Source organism: Leucopleurus acutus (genome assembly GCF_964270905.1).
Source record: "Leucopleurus acutus genome assembly, chromosome: 10".
NCBI lineage: Eukaryota > Metazoa > Chordata > Mammalia > Artiodactyla > Delphinidae > Leucopleurus > Leucopleurus acutus.
In genome coordinates this window covers 31,435,213-31,459,518 of record NC_139153.1, presented here as the reverse complement: position 1 = coordinate 31,459,518, position 24,306 = coordinate 31,435,213, and the positions used below count along the sequence as shown (strand labels likewise).

The 24,306-nt window shown below is 42.1% G+C and overlaps 2 protein-coding genes across 5 annotated transcripts in view; one reads left to right on the top strand and one right to left on the bottom strand.

Annotated features, from left to right (window-relative positions):
- The first annotated feature begins 966 nt into the window (after nucleotides 1–966).
- Nucleotides 967–11,065, top strand: KCTD6 (potassium channel tetramerization domain containing 6). The gene is made up of 3 exons (XM_082847577.1): nucleotides 967–1,001; nucleotides 8,119–8,188; nucleotides 9,434–11,065. The coding sequence occupies exons 2-3, from the start codon at nucleotides 8,162–8,164 to the stop codon at nucleotides 10,118–10,120; spliced, it is 714 nt and encodes a 237-aa protein (XP_082703703.1). The 5' UTR covers nucleotides 967–1,001; nucleotides 8,119–8,161; the 3' UTR covers nucleotides 10,121–11,065.
- Nucleotides 11,066–13,364: 2,299 nt separating this feature from the next.
- Nucleotides 13,365–24,306, bottom strand: part of ACOX2 (acyl-CoA oxidase 2) — a 35,312-nt gene continuing 24,370 nt past the window's right edge. For 2 of the 4 annotated variants that reach the window (XM_082848663.1, XM_082848664.1), the window contains exons 13-15: nucleotides 23,562–23,779; nucleotides 16,876–17,008; nucleotides 13,365–13,706 (exon numbers count right to left, since the gene is read on the bottom strand). In XM_082848663.1, the coding sequence (XP_082704789.1) occupies nucleotides 13,644–13,706; nucleotides 16,876–17,008; nucleotides 23,562–23,779 (414 nt within the window). In that variant the 3' untranslated portion in view covers nucleotides 13,365–13,643. Of the gene's footprint in view, nucleotides 13,707–16,875; nucleotides 17,009–21,279; nucleotides 21,461–23,561; nucleotides 23,780–24,306 lie in introns of those variants that run through there. The other 2 variants (XR_014326533.1, XR_014326534.1) reach the window with 2 other exon arrangements.

Genomic DNA, 24,306 nt, shown 5'->3' with positions numbered 1-24,306 from the left:
GGAGACCAATTAGCTCTGAGACTTTAGATAATTCCCCACTCTTTGCAGCCTTGGCTTCCTTCGTGGCGGTAGCGGCGCCAGCTTCATCTAGGGCCGGCTCCTTCAGGCCTCAGAGCCTTTGCACTAGTCGTTTCCTCTGCTGAAGTCACTCTGCCCTTCTCCCCACCTGGCTGCCTTTCACTACTCCGCTGACAAGGCTGGAGAGGTGACCTTACTACTACTTATCCCACAGAAGGCAAAGTCAGGAGGTGCTCTGGCCACAGTCCCAGAGTCCAGATCTTCCATAGCCACTGTATCTGAAACAGAGGTCCCCTCCCCTTATTCTCCAACTGATTCATGTACCTCCCAACATTTATAATTATAACTTGTCATTATTTTGAGTACTGGCTGTTTCCTTGGGTCTTTTCTGTTTTCTCCTCTCAGGATGCCCCGCCCTCTTGGTGGCCGCTTTACTCTCCAGGCCTGGAACATGGGAGTTCTCGGGGCCCCATGAGAGTTCGTGAAATGACAAGAGAAACAACTGTGGGGACCCTAGGCCTGAGAAATTAGCGAAAACTGACGGGGCCTGGGCTGATCCCAATCTACAGGCGGAGGCGGGACGTCGGGCGGATTCTGGGCGGAGCGCGGGGTAATCTGGGCGGAGCCTCAGGGGCTCGATTGGGGCGTCGGGGCGGGGCTTGGGGGCTGCTGCGGAGTCGGTCTGACCTAGGCGCCCAGGCTACGCCTGATTGAGTTGTTCTGGCCGCTCGGCCCTCCGGCCACCATCCCACGCCGCCGTTAGAGGGCGTCTGCGCTCGTGGCGCCGCGTCTCGGCTGGTAAGGCGCCGCCCGCGCCGGGCGGCAGGAGCCGCAACTCCGGGCGCGGGCTCAGTCGTCCCTTCTGCCGCCGCCGCCGCAGCCGCCACTGCCGCCGCCGCCGGGCGCGGGCTCACTCGTCCACGCGTTCTCGTTCCCCGGCCGCCGGCGTCTCCCGGCCCGGCTACCACCGTTGCTGCAGCGCAGTGAGTAGTAGGGGCGGGCCCACGGCTTGGGGGCCCGGCTCGGGAGGGCCGGGCACTAGCAGAAACCCGCGCGGAGCAGCCCGGGGAGCGGGGTTGAGGGGAATCCGGGCGGCGGTGGGGCCGCACTGAAGGGACCGTGGGGAGCCCGGGCGGCGCGCTCCGGGGCTGGCACGAGCTCGCGGCGGGCTGGCTGCGGCCGGGGGCCGGCCTTGGGCGGAGGTTCCGGGCCCCGCCCGGGTGTGGGGGGACGTGCGGGTTCGGCGGACCCGGGTTCCAGGCTCGGTTGCGTGCCACCCTCCCGGCCCCGAGAGTCTCCCGTCCCACGCCGGGGCCGGATCGGGGCGGGGGACTCCGCCTGCGGGCAACAGCGAAGCCCTGCCCGGGTGGGAGCACCTCGAGGTTTGCTCGAAAATGATTTGTTTGGGATGGTGCTTATTGGCCACCGTTTGCCTTAATTTAAAGCCTACGGCAGGGCTTCTGAGCCCAGCCTTAGGAGATTTTCCGCCCCAAAGAGATTGACTGCAGCTGAGTTCTTTATGCTCAGATTTGTGTGTGTCAGGGCATTTTTAATGCTGGATGTCAGAGGTGATAAATGGCCGTGGAAAGGGGGAGCCCCTGAAGCACCTGCCGGGCTGTCAGTGGTGGAGGCTGTGTCTGGGGAGTGGGACTCGAGAAGTGAAACAGATCCTGTTTGGATATTCTACTGAAGTTATCATGTTTCTGCAAGTATACCAGTTCTAGAACAAGTTGATAATTCCAATTTTAGGGCTTTGTGATAGAAGAGGTTTGAGTGGTCAAGAGACCCGAGGTGACCTGGTTTGGCTGAGAATGTTTGGGGTAGCCTAAGTGTCCCTTACCCTTTCCCCTTGGCATGTTCATTTTCTTGCGGTCACAAATGCCTAGGTACATGAGTGATCCCAAGATAGGAAAGAAGGGAGGGGCCAGCATTTAGCACAGGACTGAGCCCAAGATTGAGATGTTTTCAAATGAACAGATGTGTAGCTAGGAAAAGGAAAATCTTTTTACCTGAATGGTTGGCAGGCTGAGAGAACTTGCCCTTTGGCTGAGAACTATCAGGCCATACTAATACTTCATTTTGTTTAACACCATAGATATTAAGGATTGATGGTCAGGGACCGCCATAGATGCCATTTCTAAGGTTTATGGGATTTGAATTTTCATAAATCATATTTTAAAGCATTACTGCATAAAGGAATTCTAGCGTTCTATGAATCCCTCAGTGTTTCTTGGATTTTGATATTTGGAGTCTGTTTAAAATGGAATACACGTATTTATTTGGATTTGGTTTTACCTTGGAGATAATCCTGAGTCATGCTTTAGAGAAGTTCCTTCTGTGATGAAGAGCTCAGCTGTCTGGTGGTCTCTGTGGAAGCCAGATGCTTCCCTTTACCTGTAGGTCTCCCTTCTGGAGCTCAGGGGAAAGGAGGATGGTGTAGGGGAGACTGGAAGCAGTTTAAGAGGCCTTCTCTTTATGTGTGCCCTGTCTCCATGCCCATGCTCTAAATTACTTGTGTTCACACTCTCAAGTTTCTCAATTTACCACAGAAATTTTATTTATGCTACTGCCACTAGTATTTTCACATTTGTTTGATACTTGTCAGTTTACCAGTGGTTTTTTTAAAAATAAATTTATTTATTTTGGCTGTGTTGGGTCTTCGTTGCTGTGCGCAGGCTTTCTCTAGTTGTGGCGAGCGGGGGCTACTCTTCCTTGTGGTGCGCAGGCTTCTCATTGCGGTGGCTTCTCTTGTTGTGGAGCACAGGCTCTAGGCGCACGGGCTTCAGTAGTTGTGGCACATGGGCTCAGTAGTTGTGGCTCATGGGCTCTAGAGCACAGGCTCAGTAGTTGCGGCGCACGGGCTTAGTTCTCTGCAGCATGTGGGATCTTCCCGGACCAGGTCTCGAACCCGTGTCCCCTGCACTGGCAGGTGGATTCTTAACCACTGCGCCACCAGGGAAGTCCTACCAATGGTTTTTGATTCATGACCTCATTTTCTTCTCTGCAAGAAGCAGCTGGACATAAAGAGTGATTTACTCAGTCTCATAATTAGTAATGGAGTCGACTTGGGATACAGATCCTCACCGGTGACCAGTGCTCTTTCTTCTGCGTTGGCCTGCCTGTGACTTCAGAATTCTAGTCCGGATCTTTTACCCTGTAGGCCAGTTGTTGCCTTTGTGTTGTGCCCAAGTGGTATCGTTACTTTTGGGAAGGTGCTGTTATTCCGTTTTATTTTACAGAAACTGAGAGTAAGAGGAATTTTATGGTTTTGTGACTGTTTGTGGCAGCTCTTTAGTATTAAAGTCACTTTTCAACGTAGAGCGCCTTTCTCCTAGACCACAAAAGGATTAGTTTTCGGACAAAACAATCCATTTCTGCAGTGGTTATGGTTGGGATAAACCTAACACCATAATCACATTCCCCTTGTGCGCCTGGCTACCTATGCCACCTTGTATGTGAATGTTAACCCAAAAGACTCCTTTAGATGTCGCTGAACTAGTTACTATAAAAAGTATTTCACTTTCAAACTCCCACATTTCAAGAACAGAGAAATTCAGCGCAAAGGTAACTCAGAGGGTATGTATAGATGGAATTTATTGAGTCTTCTTTTCTGAAAGCCAGACACAAAGATTTCAGTAGGAAGGTGTTTTAAAAGGGCTACCTGGAAACTTTGGGAAGGCAGTAATTATACATTTTTATTATTTATTCAAGTTTGGAGGTGTGTATTGCAGTGTATAGGTTATTATGTAGAAGCAGGACTTTTAGCCCGGAGAATTCTTAGTCTGTAGCAGAACTGGTAAACCCAGAATATTTGTGTTAAATTAGTTCATCATAACCATGAAGCCTGTAATTGAGTTCTGCAGTGGTGAGGAGAATGACTTTCAGGTGTTCTTATGCTACTCTTTAAGTCATTAACTTGTTGAATTGTGTAGTTTTCACATTTGCTACTATGGAAAATTTTTAGCGATTTCTTTTAAGACTTTTATAAATTCTTGAGTGTGTGTTTTCCTTAACGTAATTATCTGCTAACATTACACTGTCAGACTTTGTACATTAGTCATAATTTTCAGTACTGCTTTACATTCTTTGGGAACGGTCAGCTGGTTGTTTCCACATGTATTTTATTTGCGCCAAAGGTCAGCTCTTTTCAGGTGAACTGATTTTATAGGGTCAGAAGTCTTTCTTTGAACTTTACAATTGTTTGTGCTTGGCTGTATTCATTGTTGTTTAAAATGATTGTTAGAAAGGAAAGTCACTTTAAAGGAAAATTTTTTTCATTGTTACCTTCATAATCTCCATTCCTGGACAGTTTTGTGATTTTTCTTTGTGTTCATCAAGTAAAACAGGCCCATTTGATGCCCATTTCAAGATCTTCCTTCTGCTGCCTGTCTTGTGGTCCTTTAATTTCTCATTAAGCCCTCCACTGGAGAGTGCCAGAAGGGAGAGAAGATGAAAAGCAAATGAATCATTTTCTAACTGTTAGCAGCTCTGGAAGATGACTTGGAAATTGAAGCTATTCCAGAAATTCTTTTGCTTTCATTCATCTGCATTGTCTCTGAGACGGTCCTAACAGTCATCAATTCAGAGGTCGATTATCCAGCTCTTGGTTGACCAGGAATCTCTGCCTTTTTTTGGTTTGTTTCTTGCTGTATCTGAGCATCTTCACAGAGGATGTTTAGAAGTAAGGTGCAGAGATAAAATTTAAAGTAATCAATACTATTTTTTCCCCTTAGAGCTCTTTAGTGAATGTTTTGATTTGGGGGGATAGTTTAATAGTTGTTATTGGAAGTGACTAACAGTAACTTCATTTTATTTTGATGTATCTTACACACAAATGAAGGGAGGCTTTTGGGTACTTTTTAAGAAACATGGGCTTATATAGATTCCCATAATTGCTTTTCTGAGTTATTAAGTTTGATGTTTTATTACATCTTTGTACTGGAACAGAACCTTGGCTTTTGCTGTGGAACAGGTTCAGGGGCATCATCTAATTTTGTGTGTGTGTGTGTGTTTGCTCAAAAAGTTATCTTGTTTTGATTTAGCAGTAAAAAAGAAAAAAAAAGGATTAATAGTGGACAGTCCTTGCATAACAGCTGTAACTTTGATGATGTCTGTTTTTTTACTTGTCTTTGGTCTCCCATTTCTTACCATTCGGATATTCATGGAGTGGAGTTCTTTACTTCACTTAAGACAGAGGACAGGGCCTCCCTGGTGGCGCAGTGGTTAAGACTCCGCTTGCCAATGCAGGGTACATGGGTTCGAGCTGTGGTCCGGGAAGATCCCACATGCTGCACAACAGTTAAGCCCGAGCACCACAACTACTGAGCCTGAGCTCGAGAGCCCGCAAGCCACAACTACTGAGCCCGCGTGCCACAGCTACTGAAGCCCGCGTGCCTAGAGCCCGTGCTCCGCAACAGGAGAAGCCACTGCAATGAGAAGCCCGCGCACCACAACGAAGAGTAGCCCCCATTCGCCGCAAATAGAAAGAAAGCCCACGCACAGCAATGAAGACCCAATGCAGACAAAAATAAAATAAATAAAATAAATAAGTTAAAAAAAAAGAAAAGATAGAGTATAGCAGCCTTCAATTACACTAGTGAGTAGGTTCTTGCTATTTTGCTTCAGGGGAATTTTTACAAACCCATTGTGATTGCCCGCTTTGAGTTACTGTTAAATAATAAACCCCTACTAGGTGGATAGGGTTAATAGATGGCTGTAGGGGTGTTTTAAGTTAATCCTTTCGATTTCTCATTTCTTGGATTCTGTTCTTTCAATTTCTATCCAAGGAGGGGTTTTATGGAAAGATCTGGACTAGGAGTCGGGAAACCCAAGCTCTTGTTCAGTTACTTTCTAGCTGTGGGGACTTGAGCAAGTCTCTTAATCTGCCGGTTCTCTTGCATCTCTAAAAGGGGGATAGTTATTCACACTCTGCTACTGTATCAGAAATGTTGGGGGGACACTCCCCCCTCCCCGCCCCCACCCATTACTTAAATTGTTTCTTTATTCAAGAATCCCTTTTCAGGTTGTGCTAATATGCCTGCAGAGTTCCACTGAGTAAGCTCTTCCCGGAAGTCCTCCATTTTCACATTTGGAATGGGTCTTGGTCTTCCTTTGCTCAGGTCTCTGCCAGTCCATCTATTATATAGTACTTTTTGTTTGTTTGTTTGTTTTCATTTTTGGCTGTGTTGGGTCTTCGTTGCTGCACGCGCACTTTCTCTAGTTGAGGCAAGCAGGGGCTACTCTTCGTGGCGGTACGCGGGCTTCTCATTGCGGTGGCTTCTCTTGTCGCGGAGCACAGGCTCTAGAGCACAGGCTCAGTAGTTGTGGCGCACGGGCTTAGCTGCTCTGAGGCATGTGGGATCTTCCCGGACTAGGTCTCGAACCCGTGTCCCCTGCATTGGCAGGTGGATTCTTAACCACTGCACCACCAGGGAAGCCCTTATATAGTACTTTTGAATTTTATTCTGTCCTTCAGTTGCTGCTTGTTGCCTTTCTTCATAGATTGAAAGCTCCACGAGGGCAAGGACCATACCTTTCCTCGCTCTACCCTGCAGTAAATGTCGGTTGACTGAATTATTTTTGAGGTTGTCAGTAATGAATACTTCAGGTGATGGGAAAATGCCAAAGATGGGCATCTTACCAGAACTTTGGGATGACTGGCCTTTTAAATCGCTCAGTTGCTGATCTACTGATCTGTCTGTTGGATCAGTAACTGAATCAGGTGCTCGTAATACAAATTGGTAAAACGTATTTCTTGGTTCTGTTACTTCAAATAGTGTTTATGAAGCAAGTCAGAGGAATGAAAGGTTGTCACAACAGCCCTGAATTTGTTCCATTTCTCACCCTATAGCATGTGGAGACCTATCTATATCCAACTGCTGAGTGTGGAGAATAAAAAGTGACCCCACGTTGTCTGGTCCACATTTTAGCTTGTTTGCTTTGAAGAATTTGCAAGGTAGAGAAATAGATGCTTCAGGCTCTGATTTCAGCCCCTGCTGTGCTATGCAAATGTTCTCTACATGCCTGAGTGACCTTTTGAGAAAGAGCCTTTGTGATCTTCTGTAGCCAGGGCCTGTTCTGGGAATTAGTGTGCCAGATTCCTCTAAAAGTGGGAAAAGTGAATCTGTGCAAAGACCACGTTAAGGAAAAAAAAAAAAAAAAGCAACCGAAACAGCGCTTTTCCTGGATAAATACGGATAACTCCATGTTTCTTACTGTCTTTTGCCAAAGCTTTTGAAATTTGCTCTGGAGTTTGCTTTGCCGGGTGATTTGGGGAAATGATGTGTGTGAGGGAGAACTGACTAAAGCAGTTCAGTAACTGGGAAACTGTTTAAGTGCTTTTGAATTGTAGATAAAAATAAATTCAAACTGGCATCTTCAGTATCTGGGTGTTTATCAGTGTCTTCAGGCCGGCTCTCCATAAGCGCCAGGGGACTGCCTCTCAGATGTGTAAGGTTCTTTTTGCCCCCAATTGTGCTTTAATGGTTTGGCATTTAACTGTTTTCTATTTGTTTTGATTATTGTACAAAATGAAATGTATCATTATTAAAAGTATAATTAGTTTTTCTATTTTACAAAAGAGCTACCATTCTGACATACTTCTCCTGGAAAGAGATACCGGTGTCTTGGAGGTTTATAGTTTTTAATGCTTTTGCTATGGTGTTTAGTTTATATAGCTGAAATGCTGATGAAAAAGTTTTCCCTTTCTCTCCTTCTCTTAACCTTTCTGATAAGGATCATCACAGGTTTGTACCAGGATAAGGTTGTAGAGGTAATCATAGTGTTCTCCTGTAGGAATTCTCAAAATTGAATTTTCGGAGAAGGTAGGTAGAGTTTGAATGACTGGTTTACTCACTAGGCTCTCTACCTTCACTAAGTATAGGATAACTCTTTCTCTGTAAAGATTTGCCAGTCTCTTGGGGACCCATAGAAGGCCTTAGAGGAATCCTTTCCTCCCCAGATCTTTGCCTTGTAGCAGGTTTTAGTTGAGCGAAGATGAGTAGTTTTCTGGTGTTCGGCCTGCTCTGTTGGGTGAGAAAACTTTTCTATTCTGTTTTCATAGTTTCATGCACTGTCACATGTCTTTTTCTCTTCCCCAAGTTTCCCTGGAACCTGGGCTCCCCGAGACGCAGCACTGGAGCAGATGGATAATGGAGACTGGGGCTATATGGTGAGAGGCTTTTGCAGATGCATTTTGAAGGCTGGCAAATTATTTTTGTGTGTCTTTCCCCGCCTCTTATGTATTTTTAGGTATAATACATCTCATAAGAATGAAAATTATCAGTGGTGCAAACCGCCCCCCCCCCCAATTAGTTTAGATGTATTTTTTGGGTGTTTTAACTTTGTTTGGTGTTTTTAGGTAAGCAAGCTCAACATGGACTCTCTATGTAACTTTTGATAATCATTTTTGTTTTTGGTCTTTAAAGTATGTTGCCCTTAAAACTCTTCCATCATAGAGTAGTGACTGTTAAATGTCTAGTAGGTAATGGGTAGAGAGGACATTTTCTTGTGGTTGGGAAGGTTAACGGTTGAGAAGGTGCCACTTCTCCCACTAGCACTTTTTCTCGCATGTGCATGTGTCTTCCTATTTTCCTTTTCCTTTGCTAAGAAATATTTTATTTGTATAGTACCTGTCTTTATTTGTCTTATTTCTTAAATATGATTTTAAAAACCAAAGGTATGCATTATTTAGAGAAGCTTGCTTTTAAAAATTAAAGGCCAGATTGCAACGTTAATGTTACAAAAGTGAATATACTATCAGATTATGAAATTTGAAAGCTGGTATTAGCCTTTGGGTATATGAGATTGTGTTGACCAAACTGTGTATTTTAACTTAGTATTTGATACTGGTATTTCCATGAAAAAGTTAGGAAGATTAGGTCTACACAAATTTTTATTTTTAAAATAAATTTCATGATTTCCCGCCTCCTTTTGAGGGGGAAAAGACAAAAGAAATATTGAAAGTAGATGTTTTATGTTATCAAATCATTTTTATTCTATTTTATGTTAAATTGAGTTAAGAAAAATGAAAGTTTTTTTTTTTTTTAATCTGAAGAAAACTTAAATGAGTATATTTTAGTTTGGCCTCTCTCCTCCCATAATATACTCTGACCTGAAAACTTCTCTCTAGATACTGGGCCTGAAATAAAGTGGCTTTGGAAGCCATGTCCTCCTTTTTTAGTGTACGGCTTTGAAGAATTGGACGTATCCCTTTTCTCTATTGAAAGCAAATGTTAGATCCCTTCATCCGGGTGGGTTTCTCACTGAAAATAAAGCTATATTTTGCTTCAGTGGATTGCTAGATGTGTTGTAGCCTGAATCTTTTGCTTTGCTTGTTACCACTAATTTTCTTAATCTGTCGAAGTTAGGATTTAAAAACATTTCAGATGACTGATCATTTTTTAAAAACTTTCAGATGACTGACCCAGTCACGTTAAATGTAGGTGGACACTTGTACACAACGTCTCTCACCACACTGACGCGTTACCCGGATTCCATGCTTGGAGCTATGTTTGGGGGGGACTTCCCCACAGCTCGAGACCCTCAAGGCAATTACTTCATTGATCGAGATGGACCTCTTTTCCGATATGTCCTCAACTTCTTGCGAACTTCAGAGTTGACCTTACCCCTGGATTTTAAGGAATTTGATCTGCTTCGGAAGGAAGCAGATTTTTATCAGATTGAGCCCTTGATTCAGTGTCTCAATGACCCCAAGCCTTTGTATCCTATGGATACTTTTGAAGAAGTTGTGGAGTTATCTAGTACTCGGAAGCTTTCTAAGTACTCCAATCCAGTAGCTGTCATCATAACCCAATTAACCATCACCACCAAGGTCCATTCCTTACTAGAAGGTATATCAAACTATTTTACAAAGTGGAATAAGCATATGATGGACACCAGAGATTGCCAGGTTTCCTTTACTTTTGGACCCTGTGATTATCACCAGGAAGTTTCTCTCCGAGTCCACCTGATGGAATACATTACAAAACAAGGTTTCACAATCCGAAACACCCGAGTGCATCACATGAGTGAGCGGGCCAACGAGAACACAGTGGAGCACAACTGGACTTTCTGCAGGCTGGCCCGGAAGACAGATGACTGACCTCCAGCACTGGGAGAAGTTCCTGGAAATGGACTCTCCAGGAGATCGAAGAGGCTGATTTTTTTTTTTTTTTTTTAAATCACAGTGTGAGATTTTTTTTTTTTTAATATTTGTATTTATTTGAAGGCACTGGGGACCAGAAGGAAGGAAGTTTTGTGCTTCAGCAGACTCCTCTATGTTTTGTTCCCTTCACCCTGAGTATGCATGTGCCTGTTCAGAGCCTCCAGATACCTTTTTTATAAAAAGAAGTCTGAAAATCATTATGGTATATAATCTACCCTTAACAGAGCTTTTTTTTATTACAGTGCTAAAATGATTTCTGATTAAATAGTCCCTAACTCAACTAGAAGGCTAAAAATGCAGGAATGAAAGAATAAACAGAGTACTCATGATGCCTTTGGGAAAAATCAAAACATCACGTAGGGTGACCTAGTTTTCAAACCAATAAGCAGTATTATAATATTAAAGGAAAACTGTTCCAATCATTTAAAAGTACTTGTTAAGTACTGCTTTTTACAGTTATGACAACTGTTTCTTTCTATGCATATAAATCAAGCAACCAAATATCTGTAGCCATGGAAATGTCTGACTAGAAATATTTATATTGGCTTCTGAATACAAAATGTCCCTGTGGTAGAAATCTTACTTCTTATGCCTGGTGCAGTATAATTCCCAAGTGTACTGTCTACCAGAATAAATAAATAAATAAATAAATGAAATATGAAAATTAGGTTTGTATTTATTGATTATTGTCAGTTAAGGGGGAAAATCATATTCTTTGTCTAAAATATGCATTGTCTTATGTCCCAATAAATGCTGCCTATAGCACATTTGTATTTGATTCAGGAGGACTCGGTGGAACTTTAGGATGTGGTTTATAGAATTCTACTATGCTGTTGAAGCAGGGAATTGATGGAATTATTAGTTTTGTCTAAAAGAGTGTATATCTGGACAGTGAACGTACAGTTTGACAAATTTTTTTCAAATAGGACTTATTTTGAAGATTATAGATTTTTCTTCAGTAAGCCACCAGTTGTCATTGCTCTGTGACCCTTATTCTAGCTTTGTATCGAGCACAGGGACAAAGCGACTCTTTAGCCATTTTATTCTCATGTATTATGGTGACCCACAAATGTATTTTGTTATTAAGGTTAAATTTCTGAGGAGAAGAAAACTGCAGTGAATGAAGGATCTAGAACAGTTGGAAATATCATGTACTTTTTAAAATTTTACTGTAGTCTTATTTTGCATAAGTTCATTTGATTTTGCATAAGTTCATTTGATTCTATTTCTTGGAAGTTACTCACTGGAAGGATTATGTTAGCTATAGTGAAACTTCCTAGTTTGCTAGAACACCTTTTAAAAGAGAGTTCAGAAATTTCTTCCCTGTCATCTAAGGGAGGAGTAGAGTCCTGAGGCTGTGTGACCCGGGGAAGCTCACTCCTTTTCTCCTCTGAGAAGATTCTGAAATTCTCTTTCAAAGAAGGATGAGAACATTTACTTACATCCATTTCTGCCCACGTCTCTCTGAAAACTTAAGATTTGACAAATGACCAATATCCAGAAACCTGTAACTACCCCATTTTTACCATCTTCAAACTAAAATCCCTTAATGTTATTGGTAGGTTGCTGTGGTTTCAGTAAATGTACTAAGTATGAGGTTATCTTTTTAGAAAATGGTCTCCTCCTTCAAACTGATTAGTGGTTACCTAAAAAAAGAAACAAGAAAAGGAACAGCCCAGCCAGCTATGTGTTGTTGAGTTAGCTGAGGTGAATGAAAGATGAAATTATTTGGGTTGAAAACAGGTATGGAAATGGGAATGAATAATTGTTCCAAGGTTTTAAGAGTAAAACATCTATGAGGTCTCTTCCTTGTCCAGATTACTGGAGATAAGTTTGCTTTTGGTAAATTTTCTCAGATTTATAAATTATTAACAATTAAATGATTATTTATATGAGTAAATTAGGAAAAGTAGCCCGCTGAGATTTTTTGCAATTTAATTTGTTTGATGGTATTCAATTTTGAGTGTTTTATATACTTGGGCAGTTGAAAATGATGTGAAAAATGTAGGTTGGTTATATTTGGGTAGTTTGAGACAATTATGTCTTTTATGAAACTTTAAATCATTTTTACTTTGGAAGAGTTGATTTTTTAAACATTTATGTTAGTTGTATTCCTAGGGCTCTATTTTTTTCCTTTTCATTTTTTTAATTGAAGTATAGTTGACGTACCATATTATATTGGTTTCAGGTGTACAACATAGTGATTCGACATTTATATACATTACGAATTGGTCACTATAAGTCTGGTAACCATCTGTCACCATACAAAGTTATCACACTATTATTGACTATACTCCCTATGCCGTACATTACATCCCGTGGCTTGCTTATTTTATAACTGAAAGTTTGTACCTTTTAATCCCTTTCACCTACATCCCATCCCCACCTCCGCCAACCACCACTGTATCTATGAGTCTGTTTCTGTTCTGTTTTGTTTGCTCATTTGTTTTGTTTTTTAGATTCCACATGTAGGTGAAATCATATGGTATTTGTCTTTCTGTGTTTGATTTATCTCACTTAGCCAGTACCGTCTTATGTCCATTCATGTTGTTGCAAATGGCACAATCTCATTCTTTTTTATGGCTGAGTAATATTCCTTTGTTTATGTACACCACAGTTTCTTTAGCCATTCATGTGTTGTTGGACACTTAGGTTGCTTCCAGATCTTGGCTGTTGTAAATAGTGCTGCAGTGAACGTAAGGGTACATGTATCTTTTCAAATTAGTGTTTTTGTTTTCTTTGGGTAAATACCCAGAAGTGGAATTGCTGGATTGTATCATAGTCCTATTTTTAATTTTTTGAGGAACCTCCATACTGTTTTCCATAGAGACGGCACCAACTTACATTCCCTGCAGCAGTGCACAAGTGTTTCCTTTTCTCCATATCCTTGCCAGTACTTGTTATTTATTACCTTTTTAATGACAGCCATTCTGATTGGTGTGTGGTGATCTACATTTTATTTAGATTATACCAAGTATAGGCACTTTTAGAAGAGGATTGTTTGTGTGCGTGTGTGTGTGTGTGTGTGTGTGTGTGTGTGTGTGTGTGTTCTTTTAAGCCCTGGGATAAATAAATGTGTGCTATAAGGACACAAGTGATAACTAATGAGTCTATTGGCTTTTGCTAGATCTAAAGCAAATCCTGGCATTTAACAAAATAGAAGCTGCAAATGGATAGTGCTACTGTTTTTTTATTGTGGGAAATTTCAAACATTCGGAAGTAGAATAATGTAAACACCCACGTACCCATTGAATAGCTTCAACAATGATTCACTCCCCCTTTTTCTTCCCATGGATTATTTTGAAATAAATCACAGATATTTCATCTGCTTCAGTCTGTGTCTCTGGAAGATAATGATTCTTTTTAAAAAATACATACATATGTAGTTGTAGATTTTAATGATGCCTATGCCATAGTACCGTTACCACGTGGTGGTGCCTCTTGAATGCTGTTGATTATTTCACAGCCTGGATCTCCAGCCTTGTAATAGTGGTCTTATATATTTCTCATAGGCAGGGTTCCCCTGTTTGTAGAAAGAAGTGCATTGTTAAGACAGACTATTTCTGCCAGGATTAATGACTTCTACTTTCAAATTAAGTTTTTAGTTTCAAAAAAGTAACATTACATACGATTCTTAATTTTTTAATTTATTTTTAAAATTCATTTTGTGTGAACATATGGGGAAACATTTTTTCCAAAGGGCATCCTTCCTTTTCTCATGCAGATTTTAAATTGTGGATGCAGGTGGCCAATTAAAAAAACACAGCTATCATTTGCTTTTGGGATTTAATACAAATGAAAGGCTTGACTCTTTGAGGCTCTTTGAAATTGAACATGTTAACCACAAAGCAAGGAACCAGAAGGTGAAATCAGGTAAGCAATATTCTATGTCAGAATTGGGTATCCCCATTATTCTCTAATGTGATGTCTTGAATTCTTTTCTTCACAGCTCTACCCCCATCTTTTATAGTATTTACTTGTTTACTTTTTTGCCTGTCTCAGTTAAAACTGTAAGCTCTTTGACGACAGGGTCTATGACTCTTTTGTTCTCCTGTGTCCTCAGTACCTAGAATAGTTTCTGGCATACATCATATGCTCAGTAACTATTTGTTGAATGATTGAATGAATGCATGGATCAGTAGGTGTGTTTAACGCATCTGGCAACTACTTGAATAAATTTCTGCAATAGAATAATTGGGGGGAAATAAGATTCTTATTTTGAAATTATCCCCAGTGGTTCTTTTCACTGCTTGCATCTATAGGGAATCACTTAGGAGTTCACGTGGGGAACAGGAACAGTCTTTTGCAGTTCATTTCGGAGAAACTGTCTTGAAATAGCATCCAAATCAGGAAAAAAGCCAAAAGGCAGAACACCATAGCGAGAGTAAACCGTGGGAGTGCATCATCCTGTCTGGGGATAAAGCTCAGCACCTGACCTGCCCCAGACAGGAGAGACTCTTATAATTCTAAGACATTCAACACAGCATAGCACTTTTCTTTTGGTAGAAATGTCAGTGAAATAAATTCCTGTGTGTACTTTTGTGTCTACAAGACATGTTTCAAAGTAGCTTTCGTTTTAATTTATTTGAAATACCTGTAGTGTTCCTTTTTCTGCCAGTGCAAATGAGGAAAAATGTCTCTAACTGCAGTTTCAAAATTACCTACAGCAGATTAGAAACTACACTTTAAAAGGGCTATTTTGGTGGTGCCTAGAGGAGCCAGAAATGTAAGATTAGGGAGCCATATATTAGTTGTCAACAAAGTGTCGTTTTAACTAACTGGAAGCATTCTTCAAGGTCACTTACAACCTCACATTCTTAAAATCGCTGTGCATGAAAGAGTCACGTTGCTGTACCTGTCACCTTTGGTGCAAGGTAATGTAAGCTAGGATGGCAAAAGTTTGCAGTATTGGATACGCAGCAGGGTCCTTGTTCCGCTGCGTAGGTCACAGAACCACGTTCATTTACTCCGTAAATGCAAAGTATCTACTCTGTGATAGACCCTGGAGTTGGGAAGATGAAAACTCCATCCTTGTTCACAGTCACGTGGCAGGAGATAGGGAAGAGTGAATGGGATGGCGTGCATCACCATCTTACCAAGTCTGCTGATGCGGAGGGTCAGTCATGCCCCTCATCTAGACAAGCCTGCCCTCATATAGTGTCCAGATTAAATTCTTTCAAGATGAAGAGTAGAAACAAGTAAAAGACAAGGAAGCCCCTGTGTTCTTTGGTGAATACGAGGAATCAGGAGAACTGGCACGTTTCCTTGTGTTGCTAGTAAAGCAGGTTTGAGCTAGATATGTCAGTGTTTCCTGACAGGTGTTAAGGCAGGGTAGGTTTTTCTCTCGAGTACCAAAGGGCACGTGTGTTTCTTTAGACCCCAGGGGCTAATCTGGAGTGGCAGGATTGCTGTAGTTCTATGCCAGGATTTAAATGCTAGAAAGTAGAGAGATCTAATCATTAGAAAAAGTAACACACTAGAAGTAGCTTAACTGTACTAAGCAGTAAATGTATTGTACCTTCTTTAGGTAAGTTCTTTATCTTTCCTTGTTGAATTAAAAGGATGCCTTCCTGGAGACAGGGATTGGCCTTCTAGCTGACAGCCATCTTGGGGGTAACGTTGTGTTGCAACTTTAGATAACCATGTTAAATTAAGCTATGAGGTATGACAGGATGCAGAATTTTAAGAGCAAGTCTAACACCATGCTAAGTGTGAATGAAAGCCTGAGAGGTGCCAATTTGATGAGGTGTTAAGACACCTTTTCTGAAATTTGAAGAGGAAAGAGGTAAAAAACTAGACTTCATCATCTGAATTACATATCTGCATTATAGAACTTAAAATAACCTGTTGTATAGCTATAGAGTGTCTTTGTTTTGATCATCTGTATCAAATCTGCTAGTAAATGTTGGTTCCCCAAATTGTAAATACAGGGTTTATTTCTCTACTCCAGTTAATGTAGGCGTTGATATTCATAATGTTTCCCAATGAGGCTCATAGCAGAGAGTCTGGGATGCTGGCTGTAGACTGTTAGGATTTTATGAGTCCTCCCCCTTCTTCTGTTAATGAGTTCTCGTGTTCTCTCCTGGGACAGCTGGGGATCTTTTTGCCATAACCCTTGTAATTGTCATTTATTTGGCTTTCCTGGGATACTGATGGCAGTGCAGCAGGCTTCTTTGTCCCTGGGATTTTCTTCCTTGTAGAGAAGAGGGAGGAGGCATCTCTAGCAGGCAGTGAGGGCTGAGAGAGAGACCCCCACCCCCAAGCTTCCTATCACCCCTGAATACCTACTGTATCAACACGAAACTAAGAGTTAAAAGGCTGAAATTAAGATGGTTAAATCAGTGCAGTGATTTACCTTTTTATTTCTGTTACTTAAAAGCCACTTTGCCACTATGTGTGTATGCCCTTGTGTGTGTCAAGCCGTGATTTAGAGCTTGGGCCTTTCTCCAAATTCCCTTTACCAAATTCTGAGCAATGCATTTTGCTTATTACAGTTCAGACTCAGAGTTCCTACCAGGCCACATCCCTGCTCCAGGTTTCTTTTATGTATTCTCAAAATATTTTAAATAGACATGCTATGCCAAGCAATTTCTAACCTAATGGGAATCAATTAAAATGGGAAAACATGGAGGTATATTCACTGCTTGCTCTCGGCTCTCTTGCATAATTTATAATGTGTTCTATTCAACTACCTGAGTATTGGTTGGTGACCTCTGAGCCCACTGGAACAGACGTTCATAGACATTTCCGTCATAACAACCAAGTGCTGAATTTAAACACTGATCGGTGAAGTCAAAAGCATCAGTTAACAAGACAGCATCCTTTCTGAGAGAAAAAAACAAGAGTCGTATTTTAGATTGCTTTTGCGAATCTGATTAATCTGGGATGGTGAATAACAACACCTAATTAGAAGTTGCATCATTATCCACTTTTCGAACAACTCGGCTTTTTTTTTCTTTAAGTTTTAATTTTTGATCAGTTATATAAGCACAGCATAAAGAGTCAAATAGTTCTTCAAGGCTTGTTATTGAAAATCAGCATATCCCTGCCTCTCCCCTCCATTTCTTCCCCCTACCCCTAGAGGCAATCAATTTTAGTCTTTTAGCTGATATTTGGGGAATTTACCCGAATGACTCTAAATGTCTTGTTTGTATTGCTACTTCATATTCATTGGTGCTAGATATTATCTGTTGACTATTACAGAAGGTATGGATTTATTTTAGCACCACTCTCTCAGCAGTACCGATCATCCCCCCTCCCCATCCCCCAACCTCTGCTTCCTCCCCACAGCCTTCCTGCCTCCCAATATAATTACAGTGTTGGCCAGACTGATGTTCAGTGCTTACCTTGTTATGACTGTACGTATCCTGTACGTTAGTATGACTTTATGTATTCTGTTCACAGCGGAGCCACGTTCCCACCACATCTCTCCTGTTCTAGGGGTCGCTCTCCAGCACTTCTGTCATCATTCTTAGTGATTTCACTGTCTATGTGGAAGTTCCTCTAAAACTTGATTTCTCAGTTCCTTGAATCTTCTCCCCATTGACCGTGTTCTACAGCCTCGCTCTGTCACTGTCTGCCGAGATCACGCACCAGGCCTTGTCATCCACATCTGCATCTCGCCATAGTCTCAGCCATGTTCTTGGCACTGTCTCCTCTCTTTCTAGCTTACTCCCTCTACTATTCTGACTTCTATGATTCTTATTTTCCCTTTCAAGCGACAAAATTATTTTAACCTATGGGATGAAATATTAAAATAATTGTTCACATGCTTCCCTTCCTTTTTTAGCAGAGGATATAAAATAAAATATGTGATTGTTTGCTTACACTCTTCCTTAACCCTCGTTTCACAGAGTATTTGAGGTGACTGAGATACTGTACTTATTTAATCCTTTCTGGATGGCCTTTAATCATTATTAATCATTAAATGAAATGATTTTCCTACAGGGCTGTTCATGATTCTTTGACCCTCCTGGCACCTACTGCCTATTTAAAGTCCCTCATCTACATGGTCTCACTTCCCTCATCTGTCTGAAATTCCATGGTCTATTTATTATATTCACTCCCTCCAAACAATATTCAACAATTTTTCTTGCTTTGTCATACTTGTTTAGCAAAACCCCGTTCCTCGTTATTTCCAGTTTTCCACCGACTTTGCCCCATACCTTTGTAACTATATGGCTGGAAAAACCAATACTGACTGTTGTAATAAGGACTCAAGTGGGCCCTTATTGCTACCCGGCAGTCATATCACATTCTAATTCATTTACTCCTTCATTCGCTTAGATGATTATCTCCCACCTTCTCTTTGATCTTCAGATCTACACTACTCACCTCCCCATCTCTCTCAACCTAGATGACTTTGAGTCCTATTCCACTGGTAAAATAGAAGTGGTAAGAAGAGTTCCACAAGTTCCCACCCATGCATTTAAACATATGAGGTTTTCTCTCATAGTACAGGTAAACTGTCCAGGTTCCCAGCTCTGACCAGTCCCTCCTCGTCCACTAGATGCCTTCCCCTCCTGCCTAGTAGAGAGCAATGTTCCAGAAGTCCTCCTGCCTTTCCCCTATAACGTCAAAATTCCCCGCTCTCCCGGATCATTTTCATCAGTTTACAAACAAGCTGTCATTTCTCCCACCTAAAAACAATCATTTGGGGCTTCCCTGGTGGCGCAGTGGTTGAGAGTCCGCCTGCCGATGCAGGGGACACGGGTTCGTGCCCCGGTCCGGGAAGATCCCACATGCCGCGGAGCGGCTGGGCCCGTGAGCCATGGCCGCTGAGCCTGCGCATCCGGAGCCTGTGCTCTGCGGTGGGAGAGGCTGTAATGGTGAGAGGCCCGCGTACCGCGAAAAAATGAAAATAAAAACAATCATTTGACTCTATTTCCCTCTCCATCATCTGACCCATATCTTGGCTCCGCTTTGTGACAAAACTTGAAAGCGTTCTGCTTGTTGAGGCTTGCTCCTTCCGGTTCTTCTCCGCCTCTTCTCGACTAGGTCCGTTCAGGTCTTCACTCCCACCATTCCACTGAAGCAGCTCTTGTCGAGGTCACCTCATCTTCATCTTTGGAGGGTCCCAAGACTCCGTACCTGGGCCTCTTCTCTTCATACACTCACCCCTTGTGATACCATCCTTCTCATGGCTTTAAATACCAACGATATGCCAGTGACTTCGAAATTTTTCTCTCCAGTCTCTCCTGCTTACTAACATCTTACTTGATTTCTAGCAGGCTCTTCAAACTTGATGTATTCAAAACCAAACTCCTGACCTTCTAGACCTTCCTATCCATCCTGCCCAAACCTGGCTCTCCTGTAGTCTTCCCCGTTTATAGTAAATGGCGACTCTGTCCTGGCCCAAAACCTGAACTCCTCTCTGGAGTTCAGATATGGAACTCCATTCCATATCTAATCTGTCAGCAAATCTTGTTCTACCTTCAAAATATATCCAGACTTCTACCACTTCCCACCACGTCCAGTGCTATCACCCTGGTCCAGTCCAGCAGCATCTCTCCCCTGGATTATTGCAGCAGCCTCCTGACTGGACTCCCTGCTTTTCACTCTTGTCCCCCTCCCGAGTCAATTCTTAATATGGCAGCTGGAGTGATCCTTTAGAAACACACCTCAGATCTCCTCAGATTGTGTCTGTCCTACGCTCAGAACCTTCCTTGTTCTCACACAAAGTGAAAGTCAAAGTCTTACGTCTTTGCAGTGACCTACACCCACTCCATTGTCGTTCCCAGTCCACCCCTAGTTCTCTGACCTCTGTTCTCATTCTCCACCTCAGTCATGCCACTCCAGCTGCTGCGGCCTCTTCTCTGTTTGCTGGATGGACATGCCAGGCACTCTCTGGCTTCCAGCATTTGTACTTCTCCTTTGCCTGGAATGCACTTCTCCCAGCCAACCACATGGCTCCTCTCACCTCCCCACCTTCAGATCTTTCCTCAGACATCACTTTCCCCGAGAGGCCTTCTCTAACCTATTTGAAACTACAGTCCTCCACCCCCACCCCCAGCATTCCTCATCCCCCTTCCCTGCTATCTTTTTCTTCGTAGCGTTTATTACCACTTTGCACACTATATGTTTGACTTATTTTGTGTATGTGTGTTTGTTTCCTCTCCTCCAGTCTGTCGCCTTTTCAATCTGAAACTCATATCCTTCATTTAAGGAGTATTTTCTTGAATTATTTTGTTAATGATTTGCTCCCTTCTGCTTTCTTTTTCTTCTCTTTCTAGACCTGTTCTTTAGATGATGGACAGTTAGGATCAATCCTCTTACTATTTTTATCTTCTCTCCTATTTTTGTCTTCTTGCCTTTTTGCTTTCTTTCTGCGAGATTTCTGCAGCTTTGTCTTCCAGTCCTTTAATTGAGCTTTTCATTTTCACTATCATTAATTTCATAGAGCCCTTTTTTTTTTTTGGTTCTCTGAATATTACTTTTTAAGAAATGACATTTTTGTTTTGTGGTTGCTATATCTCCTCTTAACTCTTTGAGGATATTACTGATCTTTCAAAAAAGTTCTCTGTGAAGTTTCTTTTGTGACCCTCGAGTTGCCTTGTTCTTGCTTGGTCTCTGTCTTTTATGTCCAGGGCTTTCCTCAGGTGTCTGGTGATCCCTGAGTGTCTGATCATAGCTAAGAGTGGGGCATTAACTAGCTGATTAGAAGTCTGGGTGTGCTTGTCAGTGTGGGGTTCCCTGTTGGGTGAACTGGGTATACCATTGGGGGACCTCGGCGTCAGTGTCTTTGCTTCTCTCTCCTTTGGGCTGGTCAGATTCTCTAGAGGAGGATCATGTTATCATTTTCCTGCAGGACACGAGCCTGGCTGCCAATTTGCTGGGAACCGGTGGGAAAAGAGGGCTGGGGGAGAGGGCTGTCAGCATTGGCCTATAAACATTTATTCAAGCCCCTGTTTTCTGTAGGGTAGCCTGATGTTCTTCATCCTCAGCTATGCCTGATGTCCCCTAGTCTGTAGACCCTCTGTTTACCCTCCTGCCAGGGTGCGGTCAGGGAAAGCCTTAAAACTACTCAGACAGGAGAAGGGGAACTGGGGATTCAACTCCTCCTGAAATAGACATCCAACCCATCCTGTGACGTTTACCTTCACCCCCATTGCCAGAGGCACCTGGTGCTGTAGTTCTTGAGGTTCTTTGGTGGCACTTGTTTGCTTCTTGGCTTTTCCTGCTGCTGGTTTATGATTCAGTTTATTCAGGTCTGCTAAGTCCATCTACTCTCCAAATTTCATGTTTCCTCTCCTGTTCTCTTTCTTTGTGGGTTAATGCCTTTTAAAATTTAAATTTTTATGGGTTTATGCCTTTTTAAATTTTTAAATTAATTTACTGACGTTTTAGTAGGGTTTCAGGAGGGAACAAAAATAAATGCATATGTTCAATCTGCCATCTTTGCCTGGAAGTCTCCCACCTGAGATTTTAATGACCATTTAAACAACTAAAAACTCTTTTGGTCAGTTAATTACCATAACACAGAGAGCTGGTTCTCAGTGTCACTTAGAATAGTGTGCCATCCTTCATTTGTCATCTCAGAAATCTGAGGGCGATACTGAATAATCGAGGCATGGAACGCAGAACTGTTAAAAGCATGGAGTCTGTTACATACCTAATTACCCTGCAGTAGTTGGAAGGTTACTTAGGAACCATAATGTGAGGAAATCAGTTTGTGGGTTTGATGCATGCATAAGTTGTCTATTTGTGTCAGTGCTGTCTTTCTTGTCTTGAATTGTAAGCCTCTGGGGCCATGGGAAGCACTTAGCGTGCTGTTGGAGATTAAAAAAATCATGCTTATAGGTATTAAGGTGATCTTTTGTGTTTCATTATCACTGGCAATCAGGGCTAGAACATTATTGTCTTCATGTGCTTTTAAATGCCAAGCGTTTCAGAAAGTTAGATACACTTGGGCTTGAACTGTGCAGTACTCAATCATGCTATTAATGGTTCCCACCACTGGATTCTCTATATTAGGGAAAGTTTAATACCCGGGGCATAATTATATCAAAGGTAGTTTTTGATAATTTTTGAAGATTTAATTGAACAGACATTTACTGACCACCAACTATCTGTTAGGTGCTTATTTGGAGTCATATGTAACATGTTGCATATTGTTAGAAAGAAAAAGAACCTGGTCTAGTTTTTATAAACCTCCTTCATGAATATCTTATTATATTAAAAAAATTCAAATCTTTATTTATTGGCTGGGCCGCGTGGGATGCGGGATCTCAGTTCCCTGACCAGGGATCGAACCCATGCCCCCTGCAGTGGAAGCGCAGAGTCTTAACCACTGGACCACCAGTGAATTCCCCTTTCTTTTAGTTCTTAGTCTTATTGATAATGTGAACTATTGGAGGTTCTAGGGGAAAAGTCATATACACATGTGTCATACCACATCCAGCCCCCAACATACACAACAGGCATCCTGTTTTTTCAGAAAAGGTTGTGTTATCAAGTTAGCTAATTTTCCATCTTATGGACAATGGTTACTAATTAGTATTAATTTCTGTTTCTTCCAGTACCCTGGTCATGTTGGGGCTTTGGTTTTTATATGTTTTTAAAGTGATCATTTAGATTATATATAAAGTGACAGGATGAAAGTATTGCATTAGTATGTCATGACCCTAAACTGCACCGCCTTATGCTGCATATAAAAACTATATTATTGTGTTACAAATCAGTATGTGAATTACTAGATTTTAAAAATGTCGTCTTGAAGCTGAGGGAGTATTAAAGTGAGCTTAGTCAACTAAGCATATTCAACAAAGATAAGGATATATTTGAAATAAACAATAGCCCAACCTTCACTTTAACATACAGTTTAAGAGCACATGCTCTGGAGGCAGACAGGTCCTCGATTGTACCCAGACCCTCCTCTGGCTCACTGTGTGACCTTGGGCCCTAAGCCTGAATTTCCTCCCCTGTAAAATGGGGAGCGTAATAGTATCCACTTCAGAACCCTGTCAGGGTTAAATGAGATGATGTATATAAAAGCTTTTGGCATAGTGCCTGCCATGCATAAGTGTTCCTTAAGTATTAGCTAAGACCAAGGCTCATTAATATTATTAATTAATACATATTATTAATATGTAGTATGCTTTTACTCATATTCTGTAGATTCTGTCATTTCTGGACGATGTTGAAGAGTTCGATTGAGGTAGCTAGATAATTTATTCTTACGCATTTTTAGTTGTGATTTCCCCCGCATTTTTTCCTTTCATTAATTCATAATGCTTTATGTTGGTATAATGATGCTAGGATGTAAACCTGTCCAGGGCTGGTGCTGCTTTTGCCAGACCCCCATTTAACAAGGTTTTAGAGTTGAAGGTTTTGGAGTTTGAAGTGAACAAAGGGCTTAGGGCGAAGGGCAGCCACTCACCGGATGAGGAGGAGAAGGTCCAGGTAGGCTTTTCTCGCCACATCTATTTGGGCGCCGGATAGGAAGCCATCGTGGAGAAAGTCGCCCGTGTTAGTCATGATGCCGTGTAAAGCATAGAGATCACAGAGGCGTTTGAGCACCTGCTGAATTGCTGGTTGATTTTCCAGTTTCTCCAGAGCTTCTGTAAAAATCTTCACAGTGACATAGTAGAGGTGTGCCTACAAAGACAGAGATGCGTTAGCCTCTGATTTCTGCCTCGACAAGTCATCCTGGAAGCTTGGCAAAACTGCTGGAATAAGATTGCTGTGGCCATGTGTTTCCCAGCAGGCTGACAAGCAGCTGCCTTTCTACTAGCTCACCGCGTCTAACTGAGCCTTTTTGACAGGGGTGTGTGCACGCGTGTGTGTGTGCGCGTGCTGGGGGCTGGTGGACTCTGGAACTTGGCCCTTAGTTTCCTCATTTTCCTTGGGCCACTCAAGTAGGTTTGAAAGCAGAGAGAGAGAATACAGCAGTATTGGAGGCTGACCTGGGGACAGTGGAGGACAGCACTGCTTTTCTCAAGAAAACAGCTACTTATTGTCTGCCGTGTTCAAGGCAGTGGTTGTGTGTGTGTGTGTCTGTGTATGTGTGTGCCTTGAAGTGAGAGAATAGAGGTTCAAGATGTACACGAAATTTATCCTAGCTAGACTGTAAACTCCTTGAGGTAAGCTATTTAGCCCATATACAACAGTCCGGCTTCATTGGT

Coding starts and splice junctions, on each gene's coding strand:
- KCTD6 (XM_082847577.1), top strand. CDS start 8,162: ATGGATAATGGAGACTGGGGCTATATG. Junction 8,189..9,433: donor ATGGAGACTGGGGCTATATG/GTGAGAGGCTTT, acceptor AAAAACTTTCAG/ATGACTGACCCAGTCACGTT.